The sequence below is a fragment of the Carcharhinus amblyrhynchos genome, chromosome 23 (genome assembly GCF_965287045.1).
Source record: "Carcharhinus amblyrhynchos chromosome 23, sCarAmb.v2.hapA, whole genome shotgun sequence".
Taxonomy (NCBI): Eukaryota; Metazoa; Chordata; class Chondrichthyes; order Carcharhiniformes; family Carcharhinidae; genus Carcharhinus; species Carcharhinus amblyrhynchos.
In genome coordinates, this window is record NC_137346.1 from 10,876,214 (window position 1) to 10,898,821 (window position 22,608).

The following is a 22,608-nucleotide window of genomic DNA, read 5'->3' on the forward strand; positions in this document are numbered from 1 at the left end:
ACAGCAGTGCTAACCACTGTGTTACCATCCTGCCCCACTGGCGGGCTGTATATTCAGGATGGCTACCCTGAGATTTGCCTAAAATAAGCAAGTTTGTATATGTGATAAATCAAAGCATACCGTTCATAGAGTACCTAGGGGAGAAGGAAAGGAGAGGACGCAGAATATAGTGTTATAATCATAGCTGATCAAATTGCAATCATTGCTGATCAAAGGGTGGCATGGTGGCACAATGGTTAGCACGGCTGCCTCACAGCGCCAGGGACGCAGGTTCAATTCCCAGCTTGGGTCACTGTCTGCACAGAGTCTGCATGTTCTCCTCATGTCTGTGTGGGTTTCCTCCAGGTGCTCTGGTTTCCTCCCACAAGTCGAAAGTTGTGCTGGTTACGTGCGTTGGCCATGCTAAATTCTTCCTTGAGTGTGGCAACTAGGGGATTTTCACAATAACTTCACTGCGGTGACTAATAAATAATCTTTACTTTACTTCTCTGATCTCAGGCTTGACCTTAGCCACAAAAGATAAGACTGGAATTAGCAAGGCCACTTACTGGGTCAGAGTGGATGGAGAGCCAGGCCAGGTACCCAGCCCAGCAACAGGCTGGCCACACGTGCTGCAGTGCACGTACACACCTGGGGGAGGGGGCGGGGCCGGGCCGGGGGCGACGTGATGACGTTGGGCGTGGCGGCCCCCGCCCCCTCCGCTGGCGGCCATTTTGAGGCTTGTTGATATTTAGCGGAGCGGAGCGGCGGCGCCGTGTAAGAGAGAGGGAGAGAGAGCGAAGCTGACTGAAATCTAACTCTTAACCTGCTGTCAGCTTCAACTGCGGAGAGAACCGTCTCGATAGAACAGCGTCATATTTTACAGCAGATTTTTTTCTTTAATTTAAGGCTTCCCCATCCGCCACCTCCGGCTGAGGCGCTGACCGCGTTGCCCCGGCGATTGTCTTTGTGAAGGCGGCAGGGAGAGAGGGAGCAGGGACCAGCCGCGCTGCCGATTCCACCGCAAGAACCGTGTCTCCTTAGATGGCCAGCTTCCCAGAATCTGCCAACCAGAATGAAATAGGTAAAGGTGGGGGGGTTTGTGTGGGAAGGAAAGGGGGGGGGTTTGTGTGGGAAGGAAAGTGGGGGGGGTTGTGTGGGAAGGAAAGTGGGGGGGGTTGTGTGGGAAGGAAAGTGGGGGGGGGGTTGTGTGGGAAGGAAAGTGGGGGGGGGGTTGTGTGGGAAGGAAAGTGGGGGGGGGGTGTGTGGGAAGGAAAGTGGGGGGGGGGGGTTGTGTGGGAAGGAAAGTGGGGGGGGGTTTGTGTGGGAAGGAAAGTGGGGGGGGGGTTTGTGTGGGAAGGGAAGGGGGGGGTTTGTGTGGGAAGGGAAGGGGGGGGTTTGTGTGGGAAGGGAAGGGGGGGGTTTGTGTGGGAAGGGAAGGGGGGGTTTGTGTGGGAAGGGAAGGGGGGGGTTTGTGTGGGAAGGAAAGTGGGAGGGGGGTTTGTGTGGGAAGGAAAGTGGGGGGGGGTTGTGTGGGAAGGAAAGTGGGGGGGGGGTTGTGTGGGAAGGAAAGTGGGGGGGGGGGTTGTGTGGGAAGGAAAGGGGGGGTTTGTGTGGGAAGGAAAGTGGGGGGGGGTTTGTGTGGGAAGGGAAGGGGGGGGTTTGTGTGGGAAGGGAAGGGAGATGGGTGTGTTGGGGACGGGGTGGGAGCTGGCGAGGTTTGGGTGGGCAGTGTGTGTGAGCTGGAGAGGGTGTGTTGGGCGAGTAAAGGGAATATGTAGGAGAAGTTAAGGCAGGAAGCTGAGGAGGGAATGGGTGGAGAGATGAAGAGGGTGTGTGAGGGGTAGGGGATGTGTTAGAGTAGGTGGTTTGTGGAGAATGGTATGTGTATGGGAGTAGGGGTGAAGTAGGAGAGGGTGGGGGGCTGTGATGGACAATTTGAGGGGGAGGGGTGCCGCTGGTGGGTGGGGATGTGGAGGAGCTCCGGGGCTGTCCCAGGCTTCTAGGCAGGGGCTGGAGCCACGTTATACTAGAATCCCCCCCACAACCAAAATAAAATAACGAGGGGCGGGGGACAGATTCATTCTGGAACCCTTCAGTACAAACCCCCACCTAAATTAAATATAACGCTAAAAAATAGATCTTTTCTTGGGAAAGCTCCCACTGAACGGCATGGATTCACATGTTGTATTTTAGACACTGTAGTTTGAGTAGCGGCGTGAGCAACAAATGCATTTTCGCACTCGAGAAACGCGTTTCTCTGACAGTGTAACTATTTCTTAAGCAACTGCAGTTGTAGATGTGGCAGTGAGTATTCTTTTGATAACCACATGCCCGAGTTATTGTTTCTGTGCAGTGTGCTTGGCTTCCTCATCCTCTCTGCATCTTACAGTCATTTTCCCACACCCATTAAACACTACTCGATATGAAAATTCTAGCGTGAAGCCCTTTTTGCAGCCAGATTTCTGCGGCTATTCGAATTGGCATTCTTTGTCTTTCACTTAATTTTCTACTTTTAAAGCCCCAATGAGCTCACTGTTTAAATTTCATTAAATGTCGTTTGCTCGATTCTTTGACTGCTAATGGATTATTAGTGGAAACTTGCCAGGTGTTGCAAGATTTAGTAAATTTTTTAAAATACCGCTACCTTCTTGTATTGGTGGAGGTTAGATTTGAATTGCTGTTGAACAACCAGGATGATGCAAGATTCTTGGCAGCAACAGCAACTATGAGGTCAATTAAATATTTACTTGCCTTTTTATCATTGAGGTCTCTTACTGGGGGCAGGTAAATCATTAATGGGGTGACCTGAAAATGTAATTCAATTTTTTCTATTTGCTTTGTCATTGGTGACTTTTTGCTTTTAAGTCCACTCTCTGGAATTCCCATCTCACACCCTTTCGTTTATCTGTCAGTTTGATCATTCCTTTGGTCCTATGCCTTCAATAAGGTTGTTGGGTCACTGGGTTATTCCAGTGTCTCTAAAGAGCTCGCGAGCCACTTTCTTTTCCTTTTTTAAAAGCACGTTATAATTTCCTAGAGTTTCTGCGCATTTTTGTTCTGGGCTGTTTGAGTCACAGCTTTATATTTTTTCCAGCTTGGTGTGCCCTCATCACAGACGTAACATTCGGTATGTCATTGTGTAGCAGAAATTCGTCGTGTGATCCTAACACGCTTTTCAAAGATTTGCGGTTGCCTCTGTTGCTCTTTGCAACTGTACCCACTCAATCCATGACTAGAAAGTTTCCTTGGTTATTCATTCTGAAGTGCCAGTAATGTTGTCCGCTGTAATTAGCATATAGCTTTTTGCTTCAGCTTGGCGACACTGCCCTCGTGAATGGTGTTGGCTACTTGGAAGGGAATCACAAAGAACTTTGCTGCTGTCAGCAGTCCCAGCATGACCCTGATTTAACAGAAAAACAATGAAACTACCAGACCCAGTTATTGATTACCAGGCTATTTTACACCCTGTGATAGTTTAATACTGTTGGAAGTTAACAGTCAAAATGTAACCATGTTGCAGCACCTTCCATTGCTCTAAAATAAGGTTTGGGTGTTGTGAATAATTGACTACTCACATGCAGCAAAAATGTTTGCACTCAAATATTTCTATATTTGTTACTATATTTCATATCGCAGGAAGTAGTTGATGCAAAAACACCATGTATTCAAGAAGCAGTTAAGGCAAATGGGATCAAAGGTCATGGGGAGAAAGCAGGATTAGGCTGTTGAGTTGGATGATCAGCCATGATCATGATGAATGGCAGAGCAGGTTTGAAGGGCTAAATGGCCCTCTTGCTCCTATCTTCCATCTTTACAATGTAAGAGATTGTGATATGACTGTTTAAAACTCTTACAGGGTAGATTCAGAAAGAATGTTTCCAATTGTGGGAGCGTCTAGAATTATGGATCTTAGTTTGAGGATAAAGGTTAAACATTTTAGAATCAAGGTAAGGATGAATCTCTTCAGTAAGAAGTCTCTCAACTGGTTGGTTTAAGTCCAACCAGTTTATTTAATAGTAATCCCACAAGCTTTCAGAAACAGTGTTCCTTCGTCAGGTGTGTGGAAGGTTCTGATCAGAGAAGGGCATATAAAGACACACACAGTTTACAGAATACTGATTAAAATGCAAGTTTTTGCAGCTAATCTGCTATTCAAGTCTTAAAGATGCAGACAATGTGAGTGGAGATAGCATTAGCATAGGTTGAAGAGATGTGTATTGTCTCCAAACAGGACAGTAAGTGAGATTTTACAAGCCCAGACAAATCATGGGGGTTACAGATAGTGCATCATGAACCCCAGATCCCAGTTGAGGCTGTCCTCCAGTGTGTGGGTCTTGGCTATCAGTCTCTGCTCAGCGACTCTGCACTGTCGTGTGTCATGAAGGCTGTCTTGGAGAACGCTTACTTGAAGATCAGGGACTGAATGCCCATGACCGCTGAAGTGTTTGCCAACAGGGAGGGAACAGTCTTGCCTGGTGATTGTCAAGTGACGTTTATTCATCCGTTGTTACTGGGGAGACCATGAAGATGCAAGGTACCATGCTTTGGGACATCCTTTCCTGAAAGTTTGTGGGATTACTATCAAATAAACTGGTTGGACTTAAACCTGGTGTTGTGAGACTACTTACTGTGTTTACCCCAGTCCAAAGCCGGCATCTCTACATCATGAATTTCTTCACCCAGCTGTGAAGGTGTGGCATTCACTGCAACAAAGTACCTGAGGCCAAAATGTGATTTCTAGAAGAAATTAGATAAAGCTCTTGGGGCTAAAGGGACATAGGTGGCATCAGGATAGTGAACTTGATCAGATGTGATCATACTGAATGGTGAAGCAGACTTGAAGGGCGATTGGCCTACTGCTAGTTTTTGTTTGGCTCCATGGATGTAAAGTGCTAAAATTGGCTCTGATATTACCAGCTAGAGCAGTCATTTCATTAGATATGTTGATGCTGGGAGCCACTATGTGAATGACACCTACCTGGATCTGAACTGTAAAAGTACCCAAGTGTAAAACAGTTCTGCTGTTTGAGTTTACAGTATTATAGAACACTGAATGCTATGTTTGATTTCCTATACTAAATCATACTGCATATGTTGTCTTAAACTAGAAAAACATCTAATATTCCTAATTCAAATTCTTTGTCCTTCCAATATGGAGTGGAAGAATAGTTTTACTGGGGCAGTGGGTGTTGGGAGAGCAAGGAAGAAGGTAAAACAGTCGTAATTTCAGAGGCAGTTTGAAATTATAAATTTTTTTAAAAGCTTCTTGAAGTTTGCAGATTGAGGACCAAGTAGATTGTCATGGTTCATGTGCATAATTATGGGAGTTTAGGAGAACGGGACTCTTGATTGAGAGGAGGAAGTAGTTTGTTTGTACCAGTTTTGTGGCCTGTTGCATTGTGGCATCATTTACCAATGTTACAATCACTGTGAGTTGATAGAGTGCAAAAATGTTTGGGCTTAGCGACAGAATCCTACAGTGCAGAAGGAGGCCATTCAGCCAATCGAGTATGCACCAACCACAATCCCACCCAGGCTCTATGCTTCCCTGTAACCCCATGCATTTACCCTGCTAGTCCCCCTGACCCTAAAGGGCAATTTAGCATAGCCAACCCACCTAACACGCACATCTTTGGACTGTGGGGAGGAAACCGGAGAACCTGGAGAAAACCCACACAGACACGGGGAGAATGTGCAGACTCCAGAATGAGACTTCATTCTATACCCTGGACCAAGGCGAAGGAAATCACCCATGGTAGTGTGTATTAAAGCAAAATCGTGCAAGTATTTGAACTCTGAAATGAAGTGCTGGAAATACTGATTTGGCACTGTCTGTAGCGAGTTCGTGTTTCAAATTGAATGTGACTTCAAAACATACTTGAATTTTATGGATACAGGTTCTATATCCAAGTATTGCTATACTTGCTACTGACTCAGTGCAATATTACACATTGGCCTGTGTAAGATATATTTAGCCCGAAGGGAGTTTGGAAGAAGTGGTCGAGAGCTGGAGCTTATTACCACAAAAATGTTCGATTTGAAGTGAAAAGTAAATGCGTTTAAGCGAGAAGAGAATAGAGGATTCTAATATAGACTGGCTGAGCCAAATGGATTGCTTATTTGTTGTTTCTACATCCTGTGTAATTCTGTCCTATGTAAAGTATCCTGGCTTTGTTGGGTCCTGCAAATGTGATTATTGTTTTAATGGAAAATGTGTTTGCATGCATGACCTCCATGTCCTTGCACCCAGTAACCAAATATTTATGGCTGCTGGATTTTCTCTTGTTTGGCTTCCTTTTCTCTGTTGCAGAAGATTCAGAGGTGCCATTTACTGTTCAGTTATTTCCCCAAAGTGAGCATTGCCTAGCTTAACATGAAAAATGTGAGAGCGGTATTCATAGGTCTTTGTTTGACATCCATGTGTACTTCTCTGATGGTGTCACTGCAGAGTGCTGAGCAGTGGTGGAATTTGACTCATTCTCTGTCTCCCCTCCTCCAACTGTAAAAGGTGCATCAGAGGGTTTACACTTGCCTTTGCTCTTTTTTATTCCCTGTGTGTCTTGCTACAGTACATAGCTTTTCTACAGTTGGGAATAGTTTGCTGAATAAAATCTGAGGATTTAATATTCCATTGTTTGTATTTGCAGCACAGGCCCGGCTAATTGCTGATCTTTGGGCCCCTGTTGCTCCGTTTGAACACAAGTCTGGCCGTGAAACCTGGACTGTAGCTTTTGCGCCTGATGGCTCGTATTTCGCTTGGTCTCAGGGTCATCGCATAGTGAAGTTGGTCCCTTGGTCTCTGCATGCAAATAAGTGAGTACTTTTTTAGAAGATGTTCTTGAAGTTTATTTCTCAAAGCATCTAGCTTTCAAAACAGAAATTTACCCCAAATGCAGGAAATCATCTTCCTTCAAATTTGGCCATCATTGATCAAATGACGGTCTTGCCATGTAGACATTACTGTGAAGAGTAACTATTAAATGGAACCTTCATGGTTGTATCTTAGCTGGACTTAAGCAGTCAGCCTTGACAATGAAGTATTAGGTGGAAGAAGGGAGGATGTTGGCAATTTGCATTGGTGTGATTTGTAATTAGAAGCAGTCAGCTACTGACTAAATGATTGTAACACTGAAGAAATGACAACTCATTCCAAGTGACTGCTGAATAGTCTGTGTCCTCTGTACACGTGGCAGTTGTTTATCTGAAGGTGGATACTTACCAGCAGTTGCTAAATTGATAACAGGGTGGCTTTATATCAAGCAATTATAACAAGCTGGATCTTGTTTTACATTAGATTTGAACAGAAATAGCTTTTCACTATATTGTCTTGTATCCCTTGTAACTCAGCTTTTGTGCAAGAGATCTTTGTTGGATTCACAAAGTGGCTTTTTGTTTTCTGCTCAGACACGAAGGGCAGTTAGATTATCAATCACTGTGTTGTAATGTGCAACAGGCTTGTGCATCAGCTTACAACAATGATAAGACAGCAGCAATATGTTCGATTTATATGGGTGCTGATACAGCTGGTTTCTATTAATGGAGGACGTAGATAATTGTAAAAGGTTTACATAGAACATTTATTTAGTAAACCATTCGTGAAAAATGGACCGTGTGATTGGAGAGCTTTAAAAACAACCCGTGATGTCTGAACACGAACTTGTTTTTATGTCTAGAAAATTATTAACACTTAGATCTGATGAAAACAACTGCCTTAACTCTTAGTGTGCTGTTTCCTTCCTGTGACTTTAGCACTTGCAGGTCATATAGTACTGTTCTGAGCTCTGTGCTTAGCTAGATACATTTTATAGTTTGAACAATATAATTCCTTGCATTGTCAGATTTTAAGACGTTCTTGTACTAATTTTTAACTTTAATTGTTTCCAGAAGATTATGTAGCAATGAGCTTGATGATACGGTCAGTAAGAATCCCAGGAAGTCAAGTGGTGACGATCAAAAAAATCATCCAGAAGAGCATACTATCGACTGTGGTGATATTGTGTGGGCTCTTGCTTTTGGTTCCTCTGTACCTGAGAAGCAGAGTCGCTGTGTAAACGTTGAATGGCACAGATTCAAGTTTGGGCAGGACCAGTTGCTGCTGGCAACTGGCTTAAGCAATGGACGTATCAAAATTTGGGACGTGTACACAGGTAATAAGATTCTGTAGACTTTATAAAGTTTCTGACAGATGATTAAAAATACAGGTGGTAATGCTGTTTGCAATTGTATGTCTGTAATTCTAATAAGTATGCATATGTTAGCCACTTTACAGGTGCCAATAAAATCAAGTTGAACCCCTCAATTTTTGTGATGTCTTCCATTTAATTGGACTGAGATCCATTTCCTGAGGGTTACAGGCTTAGTCTGGTTGTTATTCTTTTGGTACCAGTATGATTGTCCAGTTGAGCCTGACCAGTGAAGACTGGACTACTTTTAAAGTGTAATTCTGTTCACTTTTTTTTCATTGTTGGATTTTTGCCCTCCCCTAACTGACTGCGTCTAATCCTTAAATGCTGCACAATAAGTTAGCTATGTCAGGGTAGAATCGATCTTCATACGTTCTGACCACTTGTGGTTTAGTATTAAACAAATGCAATCAGAAAAGTATAATCTTAATGGTGTTTTGATTCACTCAATTACTTATGTGTTGCCTGGAGTGCCTTGTGTTTTCTTTTGCTTCATAATGTTTGCTGTTTGTAACTTGCCTGTGCTATAACTGCAAATTAGCTAGCACCTAACTACTCTTGGTTTCTTATCTGGGTCTGAAAAATATATATCCCTTTGAGAAAATAGCTTTTAATGTTTTTATGGGATTTTAAACTGATGTCCTTTGGACTTTCTAACCATTCCTATTTGGAAGTAGTATTGTGGTTAAACCTCAGTCCATCACACCAGTATTTCCAGCTTGAACATTTCCTCAGATTTTAGCTTCTGAGACAAAATTGTAGGCTTACTCAGGTGAACAGGCACAGATGGTCTAATCCTCCAAATACAACGATCTGTTGACTTAACCTTTCTGTCAGTATGCATTAGCAAATATTCAATTTGTTGCTTATTTTTCTTCTTTCCTAGTTCAACTAAACCCATTATTTTTCATTTTCTTGTCCTCCAAGTGTTGGAACAATGCCTTGGTGCACGTAATGAAGGATGGCATTAATTACTTGACACGTGTGTGTGTGTCTTTTAATAAACCAACAGCCTCTATAGAACTATTTTCGACAGTCCCTGACGCATAACCCAAAACTCCTCCTTTTTAAGGAAAATAGCTGTCAGTTCTTGTACTTTCTGCTGCAGTCTTGTAGCAATAAAATATGCACTCGTCATTTAGTGCAATAAAAGCTATTGTAATAGATACATTAACTTTAGATGGACAGGTATGTCTTTGGAGTGCTGAGAACTGCATGGTGCTAATTCTTAGAATGATTAAATAACCATGTCCTAATTGGGCATGTTTTTTCGATTGATCATCGAGCGAACTCACTGCACCTTGACTGTAGTAAATCTATTCTTTCAGTAGTGCATTTCTGTTTCTCAATTACTCAAATGTTGCTGTCAACATTTACATGTCTTAGTGGTTTAGACCAACATATAATTTTTTATTTTTAAAAGAGCTATATTCAGCAGAAATTTAATGATAAATGTAACTTTGATATTACCACTAAAAGGATAGTCTTGCTATGGTCTTAAACTGGCCAGTCATCATGAACTCAGTTTATAATCTTTCATGTACTTGAAATTCAATATAGCCTTCATGTTTCAGGTAAATTTCTCCTTAATTTGATGGATCACAATGAGGTTGTTCGTCATTTGACCTTTGCACCTGATGGCAGTCTTATCTTGGTATCTGCATCGAGAGATAAGACTCTGAGGGTCTGGGATCTTAAGGATGATGGTATGTACCTTTTTAAATTTACTGTTGTATCAATTCTGAGAGAGTTTAAAAGTTAACTGCAGATGGCTGGAAGTTTGTATTGGTCATGCCTGTTCCAGTCAAGGGATTGGAATTCCATTGTGTAGACACCATCCGCAGTACTGTATTTAGGTTTGGGCATGCTGCTTTGAAGATTGCTTGGCAACGGAGGAGGACAATGCAGATGCAGTAGACCAATTGAAAAGGGTTAAATTCTGAGCATCAGTTTTATGAACTTTGTATTCTTCCATTTTAAAGGTATACTGATAGATCTTTTGAAAATAAGAAAGGCAGACCCCCCCAAAAAAAAAAGCTGGAGGAAATCCAGGACGAGGGGTCCACTGTAAAATCAGACTCTTTTTCAAAAATGAAATTGGAACCACTTTTTCCACAGGAAGGATAGTAGAAATATGGTGTACGCTTCCCCCAAAAGGATGTACATTCTTGGCTAATTTAAAATTTGAAGATCTCAATTGAAGTGAGGGTACTAAGAGAAATGTGACTTACAGATCCATACTGAAATGGTGGGAAAGGCTGAAAACCTAATCTCCTGTTCCTGTCTTCTCTTGTCTTGATAAACCCAAATATTTTCCGTTCTAAGTGTGCAGGATACTGTGAACTCCCTCAGTTAAGATGATTAACCAGGTGTTTTATTATTGTATTACAGTCAAGTGAATGTATTTGTGTAAAAAGTATTAAGAACTATGTTAATGTAACAATTTTCTTGATGTGTTATCATGTGATGATTTGACAAAAACTCCTCCTGTTATAATATTCCTAAGAAGGGAATGTTTGTCCTTGCCTGTGAAGCTTCTCAAGACCTGGGTTGCTAACCAGAAATGTTTTGATCAGCACAAGATTACAATGTGATCAAGGTTTGGAGATTCAGTGGTGGTGGGGTACATTTTAATTCTGATCTGTCGTCTCCACATTCTCAAACTACAGTTGCCTTGAAACCTGTATCAGGCCACTATACTACTTGTCTAATGGTGCAGGAGCAATGCAGCTACCAGTTCTATTAGGCCTATCTAGACCACCTGTGCGAGCTATGGTGCATCAGTCAGCATAACTCTTCAGATTTGGATTGCAAATTGCTAAAGTTCAGGATTTCTTGATCATTGCCCCCAAGCAGAAATGAGGTAATGGTCAAATTAAATTGAAAGGTCGATCTATCCTTTTGGGGGATATTTTTGAATGCTTCTGTTTTGGTTTCATAGTGAGAAACATGTATGAAGCCTTGTTTGTTGGGCTGGACCATCCTAGACTTCAGATTCCGTTATCTCTTTTACAGGCAATATGGTGACCGTCATGAGGGGACATCACAACTGGGTGTACTGCTGTGCCTTCTCTCCAGATTCAACTATTTTGTGCTCTGTTGGAGCTGGGAAAGCGGTATGTGTGGAAGTTCCTATATTTTTAAAACTGGAAATTGTTGTTTGATGCATTTAGTTGGTGCTTATAATCTAGCATGTGGCTGTTTGATTTTATACATCATAGAATCTCAATCAACTTGATATATAATTTGCTCGGTGTCATCAGAATTTAGTTATGCAAGTATTGTGTGCACCATAGTATTGCAATGTGCAGGAATCCTTAAAATGTGTAACTCAAATGTTAGAATCAACTTTAATGATGGTATTAGCATTCTGCTAATCCAACCCTCAGGCTGTATTATTACATATTAGCATAGTGCCTATGATTGAGAAGCTGTTAAAGCTGCTTTTTAAAATGAGTTTTTGGTGCCTTGCTGCAGCTGACGTTTTGCAGAATGTATTTGAACTGGTTTGACTATTGGATGTGACTTCATGTCCGTGCATTGATTTTGATAACTTTCTGGCATTTTTCTGGACCAATATTCTAATAGAATTGTAATTTTAGATACAGTATGTAGAAATGCTAGCTTCTCATGCTTTTGAAAATTAGCATAAAAAGTTTGGGTAGTGGGAAAGAATAGACTTGCTTTTTATTTACTACTTCAGAGAATGTTGAAACGCCTACTCTGGAGTTTCCTCTTTGTTTTTCCCCCGAAAAACTAAATGCTGTTCATCTTTCAGCTGGTTTATTCTTTTGTGTTTGAATAAGAGGATAGATGAGGAACCTATTCCAAGGCTTCTGCCAGATGAAATTGTAGATTGAGGGAGGGGATGGGCAGGCTTCTTATGTAAGAATGCCCCTGAGTAATTATCTTGGCCTCCCACCCGCCCAACCCATGTAGGCAAACAAAGAATCCTTAGGACATTTTCTGAGAACAGTTGGTTATCATTGGGAACTTTTGTGCTCAAGCAGCCTGACAAACACTGGAGTTGTCCAAGTGCTGCATTTCCCAGGTCTGTTCTTTGATGCAGTGTAATAAGTAAGGTGTCCATAACCTCCCCCCTGATACTGCACACTGCTGTAAAGTTCAATAACTGGATCATTTTGCAAAAGAAACATAGATCAAATCAGGTGCATTTAATTCCCTCTAATTCTTGCACAATTTCTTTTAGAAACCTAAAGTCAGAGCAGGAGGAGGCCATTCAGCCTTTCAAGTCTGCTCTACCATTCATTATGATCATGGCTGGTCATCCAACTTGATAGCCTGATTTCTCCTCCCATAATATTCATTGATCCCCTTCGCTGTAACTTAAACTGTTTCAGCCTCAACTGCTTCCTTTGGTGGTGAATTCCATTGGCTGACCGCTCTCGGTGAAGAAATTTCTCCTCCCACTTTGGCAAGCTGGGGGAAATGCTTGTGCAGATGGTCTAAAATTGTGTTCATGTCTGCTTGATTTATTGGAAACAGACATTTGAAAGTGAAATGAGAATTATAAAGGGATGCCCCTTTTAAGTTTTAAATTGCAGTTTAGCTGTTTCATTTGATTTTAGTTTAAAATGATTTGGCGTGTTTGATTTCTGACCTACAATGTTCACCAAACCGTTTCCACTTTACTCTGCAGTTGTGTATTTATATTTTTTAATAATTACATGCACTTGAGGTACTATGATCAAATCTGAGAAAAGCTGCTTCATTTTGAAGAGTTTCTAAAATCCAATAGTCAAACTTGAAGTTGTAAATAATGCAGACTGTACATTAGTTCATGTATTTGTAAGCTGTGGAACTTCAGTTTATATTTCAGGATTATTTGATGAAAGGGGAACATTAACCTCAAATTAAACTAACTGTTTTGAAACCTGGAATCCTGTCTTCAAATGCGTTCTAGATGCTAATACAGTAAAGCATAACATTTCCTGCTGTCCTATTCTGTAGCAGCACTCCAAACTGCAATCATTTGGACTGGGCAAAAAAGTACAGTTTTAAAACACTCCCTGTTGCATCTTTTTTGAGTACTTATTCCTGAAATGTAAACTTTTGCTTCTGCATCTTTGGTAATGGCTCATTTTAAAGATAGATTGAATGTAGCTTAACAGGTCCATTAGAATTGTTGAAATGTAGATATGCAGTCTCAGCTAGAAATAGCTCATTAGTTTTCATTTTACTGTAAATCTTAAGTTCCTTTAAAATTGAGCACAGATAGCATTCTGATCAAGTAAATGTGTTTGAAATTTAATGTTTACTTGTCATTGAAATTCCTAGCTGAGTAGAGCAATCCTCTCAAATTGGTGAAATTCCTGTTAGTGTTACCAAGCTAACTGTCTCTTCACCATTCATCGAAAATGGTTAAGACTCGTGTTTGGATAAATAACCAAAAACACTCATTTTGAAGGGTCGCACAGTGGTTAGCACTATTGTCGCACAGTGGTTAGCACTATTGTCTCACAGTGCCAGGGACTCTGGTTCAGTTCCTAGGTGGGATCACCCTATGTGGAGTTTGTGATCTCCCTATGTCTGCATGGGTTTCCACCAGGTGCTCCGGTTTCCTCCCACACTTCAAGGATGTGCTGGTTAGGCTGATTGGCCATACTAAGTTGCCCCTTAGTGTCAGGGCGGTTAGCAGAATGTGGGGTTACAGGGATAGGGCCTGGGTGGGAATGCTGTCAGTGCAGACTTAATGGGCCAACTAGCCTCTATCCGCACTGTAGGGATTCTGTGATTGTACAGCGTACCTTGCCCAAGTAACGATCAATGGGAGCCTGAGCTGTGGGTATTTTGGCATAGGGTGATATTAGTTTCTTATGACCCAACTTTCTACTTAGAAGGAATCACTGCTAGGATTAGCAGTCTCACTGTTCAAAGAAATGTCCATATAAGAGCCAAATGGGTTCCTTCTGTGCTCTAAGCTACCTTTTGGATCTTGTTTTTTTTTCTTAAAAAGGTCAATTATACTATTGTGCCTCTCCCAACAACAGTCAGCTTATAGACAAGTAATGAACCTAGATGTTTGGTCAAATGACTCAATAAGAGATGTACTCCTCCACTTGGCTGTTGGAAGAGCCAACTGCATATTTAAGTCTGGAAACATTTAATCCCCTTTAGCTGTTTTACTTTTTACAGTTGTGGCTTTCCTTTGTTTTGTCTGCCACAGGTAGTGGCAGTTGTGTTGGTATTGAAGGAGTGTGCTCCCCATCCAGTCATGCTGCACAAGAGTCCTGCAGGGAAGGGCATTGGCTGGAGTAATAGCTGTGTAGAAGGGGAGCATCTCTGATGAGGCTTGTCAATATTTATCATGGATAGGAGAGTAAGGCATAAATGGTTAATGCCCACTGTTTTCTATTTTTGGTAAAGGTTTCATGCATCCCATGCCTCCTAGATCGGCAGATGGTAGTGTATTTGATTTTTATTTAAAACTACCTGGCTATGGGTTTGGCCACTGCATTTGGCAACTCCAATTTCCCCACCAATTTAACCTGAATGAGGAGAAACTGTGGGCACATGGGTGGAAGACCCTAGACTGTTTCCAGTGACTCTTGTAAACTTTTGCAGGACATGTAATTTTCACAATACTCTGTTGTGACCTGGACTGAAGTGATCATTCAAAACCAGTAATATGAATTGGCCAGTTTCTCCGTGTCTAATAATTTATGGATAACGACATACTGCTGAACATTTTAACAGAAGTATTTAACCTTTTTCCCCCCATTTTACTAAGTATTTTTTTCCTCTTTAGATCTCCCGCAGCATGTACCATTCCTGGCAAAGGGTGGGCAGGCGACCTGCTCCCTGGCCTCTGACAATGTTACCAGAAGGTGTGTGTGAGCAGCCCAGGATAACTTCCTTGTTTTTTTGGCTTTTTTTCACCCTCTTCCTCCTTTTAACGGGAGGGACTTGACTTCATCTTGGTTCTTCCCCCCCTCCCCAGACAGCCTGGGTAAGATCGGGAATGCTGCGTGGGAAACCACAAGTGTGAACCTATGTTGTAAAATCCCACTGGAGCACCTGCCAACTGCACCACTGGGTTGTCTACTGTGAATACTGTTTTTAACAGTGTGTATGGTAGACCTTGCTTTTATTTCTATTTCCAAAGAATGTAGAAATGTGCAATGTTGTAAAGTGACTGTGAATTGTAGTTGGAGGTTAAATGAAATCAGTACCAAGCTAATTTCTGTTATCGTGATACATTCTCAGAGTAGGTTAGTGAACCTAGACTCCTGGTCAGTGAATTTGTCCACTGAGTAGCTGGGACACACCAAGGAGATTGTAAGTTCAATCCTCTGTCTGTGTTGTGTTAGCTGATTTCAGCCAAGGCAGTGTTAAGGCTGCTGTGTTTGGTCTTGCCATCCCTGAGATGATTGAGGGAAATTGGTTGGGATTCCTGCCTTTTGATCCCAGCTCTCACAATAAGTGTGCATGCATGGAGCTCAGGTGAGAATAGGACTGTGCCCTGCTGTGATGTACTCCAGCTTGTTGGCACTTGCTGTCTAGATTAGCACTTGAGCGGTTACTTTGGTGTGGAACTGGAGGGTAGCCAGTGCCTGAGAAACTGTCTCCCAGTTGTAGAATGGCAGGAATACAGCCTTTAGTCTGTGACCACAACATCAATAAATTATTGCAATTTTTGAGGACATGATATCAGTTTACTGCCTTACTTTGTATACCAGAAGAAACATAAAATAGCCATTCTTGAAATCTGTTGCAATTGTAACCAAGTATTTGCTTCCTTTTGTAAGCATTTTGTATAAAATATATCACACATTTTAATCAACTTAGACCTTTTTTCGCAATGTCCATTCTTAAAGTAAGTACTTCTGGCAGATTATTTTGAATATCCAATGGGGAAAATCTGATTTTAATACTTTCTAAATCTGCCTTGTAACATACATTCTCATTGAGGTTGTTTGATTTTTGAGCCACTGGAGCTGTGCCTATCATCTTTTTAATTTCTTCCACTTACAACTGTAACTCCAAAGATGTGTGGGTTATGTGGATTGGCCAGGCTAAATTGCCCCTTTAATGTCCAGAGGTGCTTAGGTTAGAGGGATTAGCAGGGTGAATGTGGGGTTAGGGTCTGGGTAGGACTGCTGTCGGTGCAGACTTGAGGGGCTGAATGGCTGCCTTCTGCACTGTAGGGATTCTATGAATTCACACCCCACTTGAGGAAATAGACTATCTGGCCTTTGCCATTACAGTGTACACTGCCACTTTTCTCCAAGATGGAGAAGGCACAGTTGTACTTCTCAAAATAATTTACATGGCTGCATAAGGTACCAGGCACAGGCCAAATGGCTCCATCCTGAAGGAGAGGAGTCTAAACTGTAACTGGATCACTGTTGTTGAGTGGAATTAGAGGCCTGGGAGCAGGTCACCTATCCCCTTTCCCTCCTCTGGAGGGTATAATGGCCCACTCAGCCCACAGGAAGGGTAGAGAAATTGAGGATTTCAGGCGAGTTATAGGAATTCATCTTGATCGTGCAACATAATGTCGTCATAGTATTTTGTACTCTATGCAGTTTGTCTGTAACAGAATTGTCTGGTTAATGTACTGTTGTAACTCTAATACTGTAACTCTAAATGTAATGTCGAAGCCTCAGTTTTGTTGTTTGCCAAAGGATTGTTCCTTTAGGCCGTCAAACATGTTCTTTTCTCTTGCAGTATCTGCTGTTTCATAGGCTCTCGCTCCTGATGAAAACGTTTTGTAAACACACGTGAACTTTAACTCTGAATGGAGGTTCCGTTGGAGTAACAAAATGTTATGCTTAAGTTACCTGTACTGTATTTTTTCTAATTATATATAAAATATATAATACTGAAGAGTTAACTTTCAATTGGGAGATGTAATTAAAGTAAACTTGTAAAATTGTTTAATATATAGAGGCGTCCTTTGAGGATGTTAAAATGTTGGATTTGTTATTTAGAATAAATAGTTTGAGTTATAGCTGGCATGTTTGCAAATATCGCTTTTTAAAATTTTTATTTGCGGTTATGACACTGAGCATATCGATTGGAAGTACTATATAATTCAAACTGCTTGATCGTGTGAAAACTTGTACTAAACCCATTATAAGTTATAAATTAACTTAATCTTGTTTGGGAAAATTAACCATGAACTGGAACTGTAAACCATGACTCTCTCATTGCAGGTTTTTCTTTGGAACATGGAAAACTACACCATGATTCGTAAACTAGAAGGTCACCTTAATGATGTGATATCATGTGAATTCTCTCCTGATGGAGCATTATTGGCTACAGCCTCATATGATACACGAGTTATTGTCTGGGATCCACACAGAGGCACTATGTTGTTGGAGCTGGGGTAAGTGACCATGGCACACTTTCCCAATGTGGGTTAGTGCAGCCGGGAATGTCATTATGAATGAGCACTGAGAATCTCTTTCCCATCCTCTTCTGGAGGTGTGGATTTCATTTTGGGCTTTGTACAAGCTTGTATTTGGACATTATGCCCACCATTACTTTAATGCATTTCATCTGGAGTTTCCAAGATGTGTAAGCAATACTAAAGAACTAGCTTTCCGATGTTTAAAATGTCAACGAACTTCATCTGAGCCAGCTGGATACGTGCAGTAATATAACATCCAAACAGCTGTGTATTCCACCCCTCATTAAATTGTGTGGATGGTTATTGGCAAAGGAGGTATGGGAAATATCTCAGATTATTGACTCAGTGAAAGAATGTTCATGAGTTCGTACAATCCCTGTAATGCTGAAGTAGCCTGTTTAGCCCATTGAGTCTGCACTGACTCTGCAACAGAGCATCCCACCCAGACCCTAACCCATAACCCCATGTATTTGCCCCACTAATCCCCCTGATTGTCGCATCTTGGGACACTAAGGGGCCAGTCTACCTAACCTGCACATCTTTGAACTGTGTGATGAAACCAGAGCACCCGGAGGAGACCCACACAGACACACTGAGGACATGCAAACTCCACACTGGCAGTGACCAAGGACGATTTGAACCTGGGACCTTGGTGCTGACATGCAGCAGCGCTAACTGCTGTGCACAAAAGTCAATGCTTTCGTTTTTGCTAAACAACCAATCTGATCAAATCACTTATTGAATTTTCTATCTGACCAGAAGAATCAATAAGGTGCATTTAATCTAGTGGCTGTACAGGTTTTACTGTTAAACTAATGAAGTTTTGTACATGCTAATTAAAGTTTATGCCATCAAAACATTCAGCTTCATCATTTGAGAAGCTGAGTCTGAGGGGAATTGTCTCATAGCGAGAATTCAAACTCGCTGAACTTTTAGGATCTGGCTTTTCCCTAATGATTGTGACAAATAAACAGGCTCTTTGAATGTTTGACCGAAATGGTTTGATTAGGCATGTGCTGTATTGCATTTGCACTTTCTATTAGTTGGCAGTTAAGATATTTAACAGTTGGACTGTTTCTGCTCTATCTTTACAGACATCTGTTTCCACCTCCAACTCCAATATTTGCTGGTGGAGCAAATGATCGTTGGGTGCGATCTGTTGCCTTTTGCCATGATGGTTTGCACATTGCTAGCATTGCTGATGACAAGTAAGTGGACAATTAAGTACCTTGAATTCCTGCTCTGGGGCCAGGAAATACTACTTTGGGGTGGGGAGGGAGAGGAGGAAGTACTACTTTGGGTGGGGGTGTGTGTGTGTGAGAAAGAGGAGATGACTGGAAATGGAAGCATGTTTTAGAGGTAATCTCTTTGCATTCGAGGAGGGAGGTGTCCACCTGTTCCATCAGGCAGCATAGCCCTAGAGATCTGCTATGTGTCCACTGTTGAAATTCAATGCATTAATTCAGTTAGCTGTAACATATAGTGGAAAACTTTGAGGGGGGGGGAGCAAATACTGCAGATCCTGGAATCTGAAACAACAAAATCTCAGCAGTCTGGCAGCATCTGTGAAGAGAGAATTGAGCCAATGTTTTGAATCTAGGTGACCCTTTGTTAGAGCTCTGATGTAGAAAAGTGAAAACGTGGTCAGTTAACCCAAGTTCAGTCCCATCTACACCCTTGCCCTCTTAGGTTGTGAATGGAGGGTCAGGGAAGCATTGGAAATTGGTTTGTAGAGTATTGTAGAATTGATAATGGTTAGCAGTCACTCTTGGTGTTACGGGCACATGTTTCAATCTGTCTCAAAGATACCTGTGTTCATGTTTTTCAGTTTGTGAATTGCTGTCTGGCTCTGGGGATAAAATAGCTGAAGCACAGTCATTTGGATAATATTTGAATTGGAACTGGATTTGGGTCAGAAGTAGTTTGTCTGCTGAAAGCTGCTGGCAGCTTTTTTTGTTTGAGAAGCGGGAACGCAAGCTCAACTGTTCTTCAGAAAATAAAAGGGGTTTCTAAGATCCAACTTTCTCCAAGTCTTTTTGTAAACCCAGTAGCTGTTTGCCCTGTGTTCAGCTGTACAGATGAATATTGTCAGCCTGCAGATCCAACTTGCTGCCTCACAGCACCAGGGACCTGGGTTCAATTCCTGGCTTGGGTCATTCTGTGCAGAATCTGCACATTCTCCCCATGCCTGTGCGTTTCCTCTGGGTGCTCTGGTTTCTTTCCAGAGGAACTTTCAGTGACTTCATTGCAGTGTTAATGCAAGCCTACTTGTGACACGAGTAAACTTTAAATTCCTGCAGTTGAAAAGTGTTTTTCAAACTATTTAGTAGCAGGCTTTATGGAACATCAGCTGGAAATTTTTCATTTAATCGGATTAAACTGACTTTTTATCCTGTTGATAACTTATTATTCTTGTATTTGTTGAGTGATTTGTCTTCTTGTTGAAGTTGACTCTGAAATATCTTCTGTAGAAATATTTTTAATGAACTAATTCTAATTGTGAATTGAACACAGCTAGCCTTGGTGAGTTTACACATGCAATGAAAAAAATCTCCTTAAAACCAATTTAGTTTCTCATTCCTTAAATTCCAAGGCATTATCTTAACATTGTCTACTGTTGCTCTGACTGGAAGATTAGGTGTCAATGCAGTTCTCAGAAGTTCGTATGTTAGAATCGTGAAGGTTCATCAAGCACTGCATCAATGCTGTGCATATGAAGAGCTGTTACACCCCCACCCCCGCAAAATGGTTTTTATTGCCTATACCACCAAAGGTAGTTGACTACCTATAATATACAATATAAACCCCACAGTCTCTTCATTTGAACAAGTGACGTTATCCTTTGGAGTTATGATGGAAAATTTGGTGGATTTGTCAGCTCCCATTGCTATTTGTAAAGTTTTGTACTAGTTACTATCTGTGTAAAGCTGACAAATTTTGTTTGTTTCAGAATGGTGAGATTCTGGGGGATTGGTGGCGAATGCCCTACAGCGGTTGCTCCTCTAAGTAATGGACTATGTTGTGCCTTTTCTCCAGATGGTAGTGTTCTTGCTACAGGGTAGGTATATTAATATCCTGACCTTTCTTCAACAGTAATTCATATCAAAAATATTTACCACCTCACTTTTACCCCTGCTCTTGGTGAAAAGATGAGTGATACTGTTGCGTCGTTGCTTTGGGGTAATTTTGTGTAGTGCTGAGGAGCATTTTAAAGAGCAGTCCAGGTACTAGGAACTCCTAAGTAAAATAAAGCACTAGAAAACCAAATTATTGGACGCAAACGTTTTGTCTTCTGAACCAGATTTTCTTATTTGTCCTGATCACTGTACTGAAGTTGTACAGTTTGTTTTGAGATTTGGAAATTTTTATTTTCCAAAGTTCAATTTGATATTTTTCTACACTTTTTCAACCACTAAGTGAAAATTAATTTGGTATCCAATGCCATTTTAATGACAAATAGTATTCGTATCTCTTTACTGCAAATAAGATATGTTTTTGCTGTCCACACTGTTGCTACTCTGTTAAAGTGGCAAGGTGCTTGCTCCCAGGTCTTGCTGTGCTCACGAGTGGCCTGTTTAATCCAGTATTCCCTTTTATGATCAACATTGAACTCATGGTCTGCTTTTTGAATGTTTTGTGGATTATGACAATCATGGAATATTGCTCCTCACTTATGGCTGTTAGAAAGTCTTTACTTGGCAATGACTAGTGTGCAATGGTTTATGCTTAAGATTTAATTAATACACTTAATGATCATTTTTTCCAAGTCACCCCTTATCATCCTCGTTTAAACTGAACTCTGGGTTGAGCTATATATTTTTTGCATCTGTGAGCTCTTTCAAAAGTACAAGAGTTGTAGTTGACGTTTGCTTTTACTTTCCTCCCCCAGAACCCAAGATGGTAGTGTTCACTTCTGGGCCACTCCCAGGCATGTTCCGAGTCTTCAGCATCTCTGTCGCATGGCTCTACGAAGAGTGATGACCACCAGCTCTGTTGAGAGCCTACCTATACCACCAAAGATAGTTGACTACCTAACATATTGCACAATCTGACCACTTGGAGCTGCGTAACTTCCAAAAGGCTATGGCGCATGTTGCTTTTATTGTATAGACGTAGACAAGCGGGTGCATTTTGTTGCCTTGTAAGCAATGAAGTTTTCAGCTATTTGTGATGAGGTCAGTTCATACAGATCCCTTTTTCTACAAACTGTACATATTCTGTAAACTTGTACCATTTATATATAAATATCAGCATGTACCCTGGTTATTTTCTATTCTGTTCTTAGTGGTCCAATCTACTTTGTAAATAAATGTTTTGTGGTAGGTTTTGTAAATGTAGTGTTGTAGAGATGAGTGAGAGGTTTAGTAGATCTTTCATAGTCTGCAACTGAGGAAAAAATTGTCATGTCAACTGCCAAAGACTTGAACCTTTGCTTTTATAAATCATCAATTACAAATGCAGACAAGCTGTACTACATCTCAAATGTGAATTTATATTTTGTTTTTTGAGTATTAAAGAAAGGGTTGAGTTTTATCTTTTTTTTGCTTCTGTCGTGTACCTCTGGGTTTCCAGTCAGTTTGTTTCATTCTCATGAGGTGATCACCACCTTTTAAGCTGCTCTCCTGTGGGGCTGAGGAACATGGTGGCTCACTGGCTGGCTGCTAATCTTTCAAATCTTCAGAACTCTAATTTTAAACAAACTGAAGTCTAAGCTAATTTACATGTTGTTGGAGGCTAATCACCCTGGCAAAAAGTAACTAATTTGAGTATATTCTCATCCAGCCTACCCAATTAGTTTCTAGAACACTCTTTGCCTTGGTAAACATTCTTGATCTTTGAGGTACTCTATTCAATTTGCATTGCTTGTGCACAGATCTCTTGCATGTAGCATCAGTCAAGTATTCTGTTTGATTCCATCCAGCTTGTAGGCTGTTGAAGACTGGATGGTAGGTACTCTGTGTCCCTTTTATAGAACTTTTAAAATGCTTTGAAGGTTTAAAATGCACCATATACATGAGCAAAAGAGAAAATGCTGGAAATTCTCAGCAGGTCTGACAGCATCTGTAC

The 22,608-nt window shown here is 41.3% G+C and overlaps 1 protein-coding gene across 2 annotated transcripts; it reads left to right on the top strand.

The window, feature by feature from the left end:
* The first annotated feature begins 727 nt into the window (after positions 1 to 727).
* On the top strand, positions 728 to 22,074 carry wsb1 (WD repeat and SOCS box containing 1). 2 transcript variants are annotated; one of them, XM_080210896.1, is made up of 9 exons: positions 728 to 1,063; positions 6,630 to 6,795; positions 7,870 to 8,129; positions 9,740 to 9,871; positions 11,181 to 11,281; positions 17,345 to 17,517; positions 18,636 to 18,749; positions 20,492 to 20,599; positions 21,431 to 22,074. In XM_080210896.1, the coding sequence occupies exons 1-9, from the start codon at positions 1,024 to 1,026 to the stop codon at positions 21,591 to 21,593; spliced, it is 1,257 nt and encodes a 418-aa protein (XP_080067022.1). In that variant the 5' UTR covers positions 728 to 1,023; the 3' UTR covers positions 21,594 to 22,074. The 2 variants fall into 2 exon arrangements, with proteins under 2 accessions (XP_080067022.1, XP_080067021.1); XM_080210895.1 differs by having other exon boundaries at positions 730 to 1,063; positions 7,867 to 8,129.
* Positions 22,075 to 22,608: the final 534 nt, after the last annotated feature.

Bases quoted from the DNA above. Each gene is read 5' to 3' on its own strand.
- wsb1 (XM_080210895.1), top strand. From the start codon at position 1,024: ATGGCCAGCTTCCCAGAATCTGCCAACCAGAATGAAATAG. The intron at 6,796-7,866 runs GTGAGTACTTTT...AATTGTTTCCAG, and splicing joins TGGTCTCTGCATGCAAATAA to AAGATTATGTAGCAATGAGC. The intron at 20,600-21,430 runs GTAGGTATATTA...TTCCTCCCCCAG, and splicing joins GGTAGTGTTCTTGCTACAGG to AACCCAAGATGGTAGTGTTC.